Source organism: Pieris napi, chromosome 20, assembly GCF_905475465.1.
Source record: "Pieris napi chromosome 20, ilPieNapi1.2, whole genome shotgun sequence".
In the NCBI taxonomy this organism is placed as follows: Eukaryota; Metazoa; Arthropoda; class Insecta; order Lepidoptera; family Pieridae; genus Pieris; species Pieris napi.
Genome location: NC_062253.1, coordinates 4,419,051 through 4,430,864, shown reverse-complemented (window position 1 = coordinate 4,430,864; position 11,814 = coordinate 4,419,051). Strand labels below are relative to the sequence as shown.

At 33.6% G+C, this 11,814-nt stretch overlaps 2 protein-coding genes across 2 annotated transcripts; one reads left to right on the top strand and one right to left on the bottom strand.

Moving 5' to 3' along the window:
• Window positions 1-51: 51 nt before the first annotated feature.
• Window positions 52-5,240, top strand: LOC125059967 (17-beta-hydroxysteroid dehydrogenase 13-like). The gene is made up of 6 exons (XM_047664690.1): window positions 52-497; window positions 1,498-1,635; window positions 2,384-2,575; window positions 3,072-3,201; window positions 4,001-4,177; window positions 5,069-5,240. The coding sequence occupies exons 1-6, from the start codon at window positions 264-266 to the stop codon at window positions 5,212-5,214; spliced, it is 1,017 nt and encodes a 338-aa protein (XP_047520646.1). The 5' UTR covers window positions 52-263; the 3' UTR covers window positions 5,215-5,240.
• Window positions 5,106-11,780, bottom strand: LOC125059962 (PR domain zinc finger protein 15-like). The gene is made up of 3 exons (XM_047664684.1): window positions 11,555-11,780; window positions 6,197-7,263; window positions 5,106-5,782 (listed from the first exon to the last, which is right to left on the bottom strand). Exons 2-3 carry the CDS (start codon window positions 7,201-7,203, stop codon window positions 5,518-5,520), a joined length of 1,272 nt encoding a protein of 423 aa, XP_047520640.1. The 5' UTR covers window positions 7,204-7,263; window positions 11,555-11,780; the 3' UTR covers window positions 5,106-5,517.
• Between the last annotated feature and the right edge of the window lie 34 nt (window positions 11,781-11,814).

The following is an 11,814-nucleotide window of genomic DNA, read 5'->3' as shown; positions in this document are numbered from 1 at the left end:
CAAATGACTTTAGTTTTTAAATGTAGCTTCAAGATTTAATAATTTTCTAATTATTGTGTAAATAATTTAAATTAGTTACTGAAAATGAGTACAATGTTAAATGTATAAAAATCCTTAAAATTACATTCAGTAGTTGAAGAAATCACATGACCACAGATTAACGTATTTGCTTATAAACTCAAACGACATGTGATAGGCAAAAAAAATATTGTCATATTTGTCGCAACGCAATTTGCACAATTTATATCTTTTTACTCATTCTTATGCGTAGCAGAAATATATTTGTACGTTTTATAGGGCACGTGGCGAGAAAGTTTAGAAGGTTCCAAGAAGTATGGATACTGCCGTGGTGGGGAAGTGGTTGGGTGGCCGCTATTCCTTTGAACGTGTTAGATTCGATGGTGTTGGTAGCCAAGCTGTGCTCATGTTGCGTTGCTGCAGCTGTGAGGGTATTAATTCCACCCACTATGAAGAATATGAATGGAGAAACTGTATTGGTGAGGTTTTCAAATAAATTAGATAATAAAATAAATAAATCAGTGGCGCTACAACTTCTTTAGGTCTTGGCCTCTGAGATCTGAATTCTAAATCTGTTTCATGATCATTTTTAAATCTAAAAAGCAAGTAGCCTCCAGTGCCTGACACATGCCGTCGACTTTTGTGTCTAAAACATGTCGGTTTCCTCACGATGTTTTCCTTCACCGTTCGAGCAAATGTTAAATGCGCACATAGATAGAAAGTCCATTGGTCGGGGATCGCTAACACTGCTTAAATAACGGAGATACGTCAGTCAAGGCAGTTTTTGCCGCACACTCCCACCATGTGGAACCGGCCCATTGAAGGACGCATATTTCCGAACCAATTCAATTTAGGGTATTTCAAGAAAAGAGCTTTATTAAAAGGCCGGCAACGCACTCGCAAGCTCACTAGCATTGAGAGTGTCCATGAGCACATAACTTAACATCAGATGAGCCTTCTGCCCCCTGTTCTAGAAAAAAAATAAAAACTTCGTATTTTGAGGCTGCGTACAATTGAACTATGTCCTTTAGAATAAATTAAGTGTTCAGAATAATGAAACTCAATCTCGCTAGATAAAAGCTTTTACCTAATTCTATAAGACGACTTATTGGTGTAGTGGTTAGTACCCCTGACTACGAATCCATGGGTCCCGGGTTCGATCCCCGGCTGAGACGAACATCGATGTGATGAGCATTTGGTGTTGTGCTTAGGTCTTGGGTGTTTAAATATGTATTTATATGTCTATCTATCTATAGTATGTATGTATATCCGTTGCCTAGTACCCATAACACAAGCTTCACCAGCTTAGCATGGGACTAGGTCAATTGGTGTGAATTGTCTTTAAAAAAAAAAAAAAATAAGACAACTTTGCTTAACTCACGTTATTAAACTTAATCTAATATCTTTACCGATGAGTACTCTAGTAAAATATTGTTTTAAAAATGTAACCTACTATATTTTATTGATTTCGATGCTCAGATAACCGGAGCTGGTCAAGGTTTGGGACGCGAGTTGGCACTGCAGTTCGCAGATCTTGGGGCAACCGTGATCTGTTGGGACAAAGACGCGAGGCGGAACAAGGCAGTCGTTGACGAAATTAGGAAGAAGGATGGAGATGTAAGCACAGGCAAATTGAATTTGAATTACGAACTGTTTCTATTATTTATATATCTACTATATAAAAATAAGTCGGGTTTTCCTTCCTGACGCTATAACTCCAGAACGCACGAACCGATTTCCACGGTTTTGCATTCGTTGGAAAGCTCTCGAGCTCCGTGAGGTTTATAGCAAAAATTTAGGAAAAATTGCAACAGAAAAGCGGGATCACCAAACGAAATGTTACATAAAACGAAGCCATCTGGTGACGAAACGGAGTTCGCCGAGTTTGCTAGTTTTTTATATATATAAGGAGGCAAATGGGTGATAACGCCGCCCTCACAGTGCCAGAAGGCTCGCAAGTGCGTTGACGGTTTTAAGAATTGGTGCGCTCTTTTTTAAAGGGCCCTAAGTCGTTTGGAAATACATCAGTGAGTAGCTGGTTCAACATAGTGGTGGTGAGTGGTGCCTTAAACAACGCTCAGTTGTGTGACGACGGACGTCGAGGTGATACGGCTGGAATTTCGTATTCTGCCTCGACGTCCGATAATGAAATTCAGCTGCAGGTATACTTGCTAAATGCGGTGGAAGATATATTAAATTTCCAAGGAATGAACTACCATGGACAGGGCAGGATCTGATGTTGGAGTTCGATTTCTTAAAATTTTATAAGCACTCGAAGCGATTTGAGATTTTTATCGTACATTTGCATGCTTTATAGAAACGTATGAAGTGGCTTATCCTGTTTGATACTATTACATGTTTACAGAGCTATGGCTTTACAGTTGATGTAACAGTTCGAGAACAAGTATCATCCCTCGCAGCCAGTATACGGAGACAAATCGCCGACGTGTCGATGGTAGTCAGTAACGCTGGGGCAGTTAGTTGCGGACCGCTGACACATCTGAAAGCGGAAAGTATTGCTAAACTAATTGAGATCAACTTGCTAGCACATTTTTGGGTAAGTCCCAATCCAAATGATTCAGTAAAATTTAATTCAATTTGGTAGTTTTCTCAGCGCGAAGGCGTGTAAGAAAGACGGTCTTGTGCTTCGTGCTTTTGATAAGATTTTAAAGTATAACATAACTTACCTTTTACAATCAGAAAAAGTAGGTTAATAAATTCTATAAGGTACTTGTTCTCCACCAAAACATCCTGGTATTAATCACGATTTATGGTCAGGTACGGATCTACAGGGCTTTTCGGTCTGCAGCCCAGGGCACCGTGAATACAAAAGGCCCCAAGTCCCCACTGAAACCAAATTAGAATCCAGTCATAAGGTATTCCTGAGATCAATCAACCCATGTGCAATGCGTGTTGAATGTGAAATCGAGCGGAACGGGGAATTCCCCGTCGCTTGTTTTCGTTCGGTGTATTTTTGTGTGTCTACTTTACGATCCGCCCATGTTTATGGTCGAATGAACAAGAATTAAGGTTAATAAACAAATAATTGACAGGTCATAGAAGCTTTTCTTCCCAGTATGATTGAACGTCGGCAAGGGCATATAGTGGCCATCAATTCTAGCGCGGGTTTATTGCCCTGTCCGGACATGATACCTTATAGTGCGGCGAAGTATGGACTGAGAGGTAAATTATATAATAAAGTCTTAAAGAAAAGCTATAGGTTCCTAAAGTAATCCTCGGTAAATGGTGATATCTTTTATTAGACACATAGTCGATATATAATAACTCTGAGTATAGAAGTTATTCTTGTTAGCAAAGTGCTTCTTCTATCGTCGTACTGTTTAAGCATAATAAAAAAAATCATGTGTCCAATTCACACGAGGTAGAAGTGAAACCTTCAAAAACAAAGTTTTTATAATTAAAATATATAAATTGGACTTTTTATCTATCTAAATGTAGGATCTTTTCTTTAAAAAATATATATTTTAATGTTAAATTTTTATTTATAACTTTAATATCAATCTTTAATTTGGTAAAAACTAAAATAATAAAAGTTTGAAATAAATTCACAACATCCAACGTGGGAGAAAATGAGATAGGACGCATTATACAGTGTATAAAGTTTTAATTAAGCGTAGTACGAAGTTTTCACTTCAAAAAGTTTCTATAACTAATGATTTTTAAATAAAATTGATAAATAATCTAATTTTATAATTAAACTACTTACTTGACTTACTTATTTAATTTTCATCAAATCTGTTTTTTTATTTCAGAAAATGTTCAAATACACACTAATTTAAAGTTTATACACTGTATAATGCCTCCTATCTCACTCTCTCCCACGCCAAATCCTATTAATTTATGTGTCTGTCTCTTTTTCCGTTGCATCCGGTTTGAAATCACAACGATTCTAAAGAAGTTTCACTTCAAAAAAAAATTTGATTCCTTTATTGTAAGATCTTAAAATACTCTTTATACTAAGGTTTAATGGAGTCAATAACCGAGGAATTACGTCTTGACTCATGGACAAAGAATATACACACTACATCAGTGTACCTCGCTACGATTTCTACTGGCTTATATCCACCACCGTCTCACCGGTTTAGCTGGTGGTATTCAGAGATAAGTGCAAAGGAAGCTGCAAGAATTATCATTGAAGGTAGTATTATTTTATAAATGGGGTAATCTGGTATATATCACCAACGGATGATTAATAGTTCACCGAAATTGACCCGATTTCCGCGAAATCTTGCACAAACCAGAATACTTTAAAGTGCAATAGTATAACATACAAATTGTCTTGATTATGAATGCTTAAAAGTTTAGTTGAGGATAGGCTTAGAACATAAACTTAGTTTCACCAACAAAAATAAACTGAGTTCTAAAATCGGCTACACTTAAATATTACGTGCGTTGCTTGTTTGTTATTCAGTCCCGGTAAGTCCCTATATATTTTAAGGTGACCAACTATTTTTAGTTCAAAAAGCGTACACTTTGCAAGTATTTCATAGGTGAAAAAAAGGAAGAAAAAGCGATAAAAACTTTATTTTCTTTAAAAACATATTTTTCTTCGGAGTGGATTTATTTTTCTAAACGAGGATGTTTGTCTGATAATGTAGCTACCTTCGAACAACTTTCATTTCGCATATTAAATTTGACTGTTAAGACGGCAGATAATGTTTTTACAGAAAGTTGCGACTTCTCACTGCTCCAATAATCATTCCCTAGTGAAAAAACCCTGTTTGTTGAAAAATGTTTTAGAAATACAAATGAGTACTTTCAGAGTACAGGATTAGAAATGAGTAGGTTTGCGAAAAACGAGTACTAAACTCAGTAAAGGAGTATGTTGGTCACCTTACTATATTTAATATGGCATCATTTTAAAATCAACATCAAAATTTTAATTTAAACACCAAAGACATAAATTGTAAACTAAAGCGGTCCATAGACGGACCGCATACTGAAATGCTTTTGTGGACAGCCATTCCTAACACATTAACAATTTCTTTGGTTTCCTCTTTGATGTTATATGTTCCCTTTCTGTTTTCAGGCATTAGAAAAAATAAAAAATGCATCAGCATACCAACTGCAATGAAAACATTTATTGATCTCAACAACCTTATGCCTTACAGAATAAGGATTATTTTAACAGATTTCTTTAATTACCCTCACAGAGGCTGGTTTTGTTTTTGTTAAGAATAATTTAGTATTGTTATTTTGTATATTGTCAAAATTATTTAGTTTTATAAATCTTTGACATTGTTTATTATGAAGTTAATTAGATATTTTAGACATGTTGGTTTTTAATAAAATATTTTAATACAGCATTTTTTAATGAAAATAATGTATACGAAATAGGTTTGTAACTTCTGCTCAGACATGAAAAATCTGAGATCTCTATACAAATGGTGTGTAATAATACTAAACTATCATGAACCCAGGCATACACTAAGGAAGACAAGGGATACAGGATACTACTATATATATATATAAAACTATTCACATGCATTTATGTTTATTTATATCTATATTAATTATGGTCTCGCCACACTTTTCACATATAACCATAGATTCACATTTTTCTTTTATTTTACTTAAGTTAGTAGAGTTATGTTGCAAGGAATGTCTTTGTAGGGTTAATTTGGAAGAGAAACATTTTCCACACAATTCACATAAATGCTTTAAATTCTTTCCAATAGTGTGTTTTTGCACATGATGATACATTTCCTTGCGATTGACTGATGAGAAACTGCACTGTTTGCACCTGTAAAATATTAAAATTCATAAGAGATTACTTAATACCAGCACTTTGGAGTGATACTATCTAACAAACAAATATGGTGGTGCGGGGCATATTCCGTTCAACCAATTAGTGGGAGAGGGGCGATCCGTTTCACAATTTGACGGTTTCACTTCGATAGATTATAATCTCACTAATAATAATACGTAAAATCGTAAGCAGTGCGTTGAGGTTCACAATCTTTCGACAGTTCACAATCTCGCGAGATAGATTACAATCTAACGGTGTTTACAATTTTACGGTGACATCTATATTATCAGACGAACAAAGGTTTGTTTGCCTAGTTATAATATCTTTTTTTCATGATACAAAATGAGAGTAGCAACTTTTTAAGTAAGGGTCATTTTAAGAAATCTATAATTATATAGCAATTCTCACCTATATTTACAATTGTTCAATTTATTATGTTCCTGTTTCCTATGTTTTTCTAAGGCCTCATTTCCTGTAAATATATGCCCACATATATCACACATCTGCTGCTCCCCTCGTAAAATATGCTTTTTAGCATGTTTAAATAGTTGAAACCTCTCTGTAAATGTTTCCTTACATTGCTTACATCTGTACATGAAACCCATTGATGCAATATGATCCACATTACAGTTTTTTGTATGATAATTAAGCTTTTCTTTATTTTCAAACCGTTTTCCACATGTGCATGTTAAGGGCTCAGTTATATTGTGTGTTAGAAAATGTTGTAACATTTTTTGTTTGGAATTAAATAGCTGTTTACAGAGAACACAAGTTCGACTTGCACTTTCACAAACACTTAAATGTCTAGACAGTGTTTGAATGCTGTCTGATGTTTCCTTACAGGCGAAACATGAATGGAGATCAGTATTTTTTGGTTTTGATTCCTTCATTAACAACTCCTTAACTATTTCTTTATCTGAGTCTAATACGTCTATGTCCATTTTAATTGCTTTTTTCTTTTGACTTGGAGATATTTTAACTTTGTCACCTTCAGTTCTATCTAAGATGTTAACAATAGTTGGTATGTCCTCTTTACCCAAGTTATTCAAATAATCTTCAATATTCGCGGTATTGTTTAAAAATTCTAGAAGAGAATCCGAATTATATTCAGAGTCAGGTAATGGATGAATGTATGTTTTTTGTTCTGAATATTTTGGCTTCTCTTGTATCGATGTCTCCAACCAATCTTGAGAGCATTGTGCATTTAATTGAAAATGGTAAAAATTACTTAATTGACACACACAGGATTCACAAATACTCTTTGGAAGATTATCGTTTTCATCAATATTAACAGTGAGGCATGATTTTATGTGCATTTGAATGGTCGAATCTCTGAAAATGCAAATATGTTTAGATTCTACGTCTAAACAAATTCGACAATAGTTCTCATAATTAGTTTCCATTTTACTTTTCATGCATTTCTTTTCAATATTATGTTTTTCATTATCTTTTCTGTTATTTTAAATCCCCTTTATTTTAATTCTTTTTTTTTTTTTTTTTTTTTGGGATTTTATGACCTGGCATTTACAACCTTTAGGTCAACTCTTAATTTTCATAGACGTAATGTTACGCCTATGAGCATATTCCATTAAATTGTTTTTATTGTATTTTTTATGTAATTGTAGATGTGCTTATAAGTAAGTTCGTCTTGTAACAATTGTTTTAAAGGCGGCGGGCGGGACAATAAATCACACTTATTTTCAACATCACTAAGTTCACTGGCCAACACTAGTCTGTCGATCAAAAATTTTTGACAATCGAAGATAATGTGTTCCACAGTTCCATCACTTGAATTACAATGTGAACATGTTTTATTCGCAATAATGCCGAGTCGAGCAAGGTGTGACGGTGCAGTATTATGACCAAAACGCAGTCTATTTATGATAGTAATAAAGTCTCGAGGAACATCTGGCATACGATGATACCAAGGTCTTGCAGGTAAGTCTACTTGTATGCTTCCATACCATTTTCCTTTCGTATCTTGATCTTTCTTCCACATTTCTAACCACAAATTTTGAATATTCTGGTCAATACATTGCAAGTAATCGGACATAGGAACATTCATTGTATTTCTAACGTCAACAGCATTAACTCCTTCATATGCAGTTTTATCAGCCATTTCATTGCCAGAGATACCTTTGTGGGAAGGTACCCATAGAAAGAAAATTTGAATATTGTTATTGTGATATTGTTGAATTATTTGTTTAATGAAGTAAAGGATATAATTAGACTTGAATTTAACTGTAAGGGTAGTTAAAGCTGTTATCAAACTCAAGAAAATATTTAATATTATTGATTTCGCGAATACGCATTAATGCCTGATACACTGCATATGCCTCTGCCGTAAATATAGAGCAGGGTTCATGCAGAATAAAACTTGAAGAAAATTTTGCTTGTGGATCATATAGAGCAGCATGTACATAATCACTTGCTTTGCTCCCATCAGTGTAGATAACATAGTACATTGTATTTTCCTCCAAAAATTGAAGCATTTCCGAATTATTGTTTATTGTCTGTTGGACTACATTAATTGGATGTGAAATACACTGATAAGAGAAAGAGTAACATGGCCATGGACACTGTTTTCTAATTTTAGAAAAACTATTGTCTATTTCCAGAAATATATCGGACATTGTTGGAGAATTACCACATATTAGACCTTGTGCTGTTGTTAATGGTCTTCTTGGGGATCTATCTATATAAGGTACAATTTTGTTTATTACTTGAGTGTTGTTTGATGCTATTAATTTGAGACAGTATCTTTCAGCAAGTAAGATTCGCCTCAAAATCAAAGGCATCACTTTTGTCTCAACTTCCATGGCCCTTATGGGAGTTGAGCAAATAGCACCAGATATTATTCTTAAAGCCTTATTCTGCAATCTGTCTAATTTATTTACATGAGAACTATTCATATAAGCGAGTGAGCTATAATCTAAGTGACTTCTAACAATACTTTTATACAATATTGACAATATTTTAGGGTCTGCACCCCATGTTACACCACACAGTGATCTGAGAACATTTAGTCCTCTGTGAGCATTTTTGGATATATATTTAATATGTTCTTCAAAAGTTAGTTTTGGGTCTAGTATTATTCCTAAAAATTTCTTTGAAGTGACTCTATTTATAATTTCATTATTGTAAATAATATTTGAATTTGAGGCTTCATTGCCAAAAAACATAACACTACTTTTAGATGGGTTAATTTTTAAATGTAAACGATAATTATAATATTGTAATAGTTGAAATAAGGATTTGTTCATATTATCTATTGCAATCTCTAAGTTGTAATTACTACTGTATAATACAATGTCATCAGCAAATTGTAAAATATTTACATTCCTATTATTTACATATTTACAAATTTCACTTGTGTATATATTGTACAGTAATGGAGATAGTGTGGCACCCTGCATTGTACCTCTCGAGGCACATTTGGGTCCATATAGAATATTGTTATGCCTAGCATAGATTGTTCTGTTGTTCAAAAAATTAAAAATCCACTTACATAAGTGCCCGGGCACACCCAACCTAGACATGATTTGAACTAGTATACCAGGATCAACACTGTCAAAAGCACTTTGAACGTCTAGGAATACGCAAACTGTGTTTAATTTTCTATGTTTTGCATTTTTCAGGTCAGAGATTAAAGAGGTGAAACTGTCTGCACTACTACGCCCTCTACGGAAGCCAAATTGTATAGGTGGAATGAAACACTTAGATTCAACATACCAATCGAGACGGAGTTTCACCATATTTTCGAATATTTTACCAAGACAGGATGACAAGGAAATTGGTCTATAAGAACTAGCAAACTCAGGACATTTGTCGGGCTTAAGTATTGGGACAACACATTGTGTTTTCCATGACTGTGGAATACATTTATTACTCCAAAGCAAATTGAGGATGTTAAGAAACAACTTTTGGGCAGAAACATCTAAGTTTTTAATTACAATGTAAGGATAATCATCTAAGCCAGGAGTTGTATTTCGTCTAGAGTGCAAACTTGTTAAAAATTCAGACCATGAAAATGGATCCAGTAAAAATTTTGAATTTGGGTTATCATTGTTGATTTCAAAAACAATGTTCAGTTGATCTACTTCAATTAAGTTGCTATTATCTGATAATTTATCCAAGAGTGGAGATATAAACACATCTGTATATGATTTATTCTTAGGTCTTATGCCTTTGAACATTTTTAATAAATTCCAAATTTTACTTATGTGAGTATTTCTATTAAAAGTGTTACATAAGTTATTCCATCCAATTTTTTTCTGTTCTGAAATTGTTCTCTTTTTCTGGGCATCTTTTCTTTTGTAATTAATATAATTTTCAATAGTAGGTTCTTTTCTATATAGTTTTAGCGCATTATATGAAGCAATAACACTTTGTTCACATATACAATTCCACCAAGGAGATGGTGGTCTGCTTATGAAAGTATTTGTTTTAGTGAGCTTTGGAATTGACATTTCTTTAAGAGTATCTAAATGAGAACAGAAATTATTATATGTTGAAATAGGATCATGTGATTGAAGTATCAAATCATTAAACATTGTTTTTGAAAGATCTGTGTATGTTTCCCAGTCAGCTCTTTTATATATAAACCTATCTACAGGGGAATTGAGATGATATTTATCTATATCTAATGAAATCTCTGTTATTGTTGGATAATGGTAACTTCCCATTGTATCATCATGTACAGACCATTCACATAGTGGTGCGAGGCTGCCACTAATGAAGCTTACATCAATGGCAGAAGCAGTTTGTCTAGGGCGATTTAAGGTTGTAGGTCTACCATCATTTAAAATACACAAATCTAAGTCATCAATTAAATTAAATAACTCCTGACCTCTACTTTTGGTTGACTGACAACCAAATGCAATATGATGAGCATTAAAGTCACCACTCATAAATATGGGCTTTGGTAAATCATTAATAATGTAACGGAGTCTATTAAATCGTATACGCCCACTTGAAGGTGGACAGTATATACAGAGAATTGTTAAACTACTATGTCCAGTTGATACAGATACACCAACTGTTTGTATATCTTCATAAAATCTAGTATTTAATATATTATACTTAAGGTATGGTTTTATTAGTATTGCAACTCCATTATGTGCATTGTTTGAATTTTTGTTGTAAATATTATATCCTGGTATTTTAAAATTATTATCTTTAAACCATGTCTCATTTAGAAGGCAAATATCAATATTTTGTTGTTTTAAAAATTGAATTAATAAAGGTTTTTTACTATTTGCACTTTGAATATTAAACTGAACAATACGTAGCTTGGATTGTGTAGCAATAGGCCCTACACAATCCATTATGTTAAATTTTTTAATAATGCATCTTTTATAGTTTTCATATTCGTGGGTGTACTGTCATCTTTATTGGCTAATTCCACCAACGTCTGCACTAGGGCCATAAGTACATCGTTGTTGGAAATTATTAGATTTTTAAGGTCCTTAGAAGGGACTATTTTAACTTTATTTACATCCGACTTATTTGCAGACTTATTTACAATAACATTACTATTTACAAGTTGTGGTTTTGGTGGAGGGAGTGGAGGGAAATCTGTTTCATTGGTGGTAACTTGTTTTGTTAAGGCAACACTTGCATAAGAAATGTTGCTTTTCTTTTCACTAATCTTCTTTATTTTGGTAGGACATAATCTAGAAATCGCAAGATGAGGCCCACTGCAATTTATGCAGCTGATCTCAGTTGGTTTATCACATTGCTTATACAAGTGTTCACCTCCGTTATTTTAATTCCAAACAAAATCACAGATTAAGATTAAAATTCATTAAATAAATTAATACAGCGTACAACCGCTATCAAAATGGTTTATGGTTGTGTATTTCTGTAATAATTGAGAGGGCGACCAAAATCCAGCTTGGACTTTGTTTCCTTTTTATAACAAGATATTATTTATATTTAAAGGTTTGATGATGCACAACAAATGTGCATAATATGTTAGAACGACTTCAATTATAATTATATTTTTCAGTATTCATTAACGCAGG

Bases quoted from the DNA above. Each gene is read 5' to 3' on its own strand.
- LOC125059962 (XM_047664684.1), bottom strand. From the start codon at position 7,203: ATGAAAAGTAAAATGGAAACTAATTATGAGAACTATTGTCGAATTTGT. The intron at 5,783-6,196 runs GTGAGAATTGCT...AATATTTTACAG, and splicing joins TTGAACAATTGTAAATATAG to GTGCAAACAGTGCAGTTTCT.
- LOC125059967 (XM_047664690.1), top strand. From the start codon at position 264: ATGCGTAGCAGAAATATATTTGTACGTTTTATAGGGCACGTGGCGAGA. The intron at 1,636-2,383 runs GTAAGCACAGGC...ACATGTTTACAG, and splicing joins TTAGGAAGAAGGATGGAGAT to AGCTATGGCTTTACAGTTGA. The intron at 4,178-5,068 runs GTAGTATTATTT...TTCTGTTTTCAG, and splicing joins TGCAAGAATTATCATTGAAG to GCATTAGAAAAAATAAAAAA.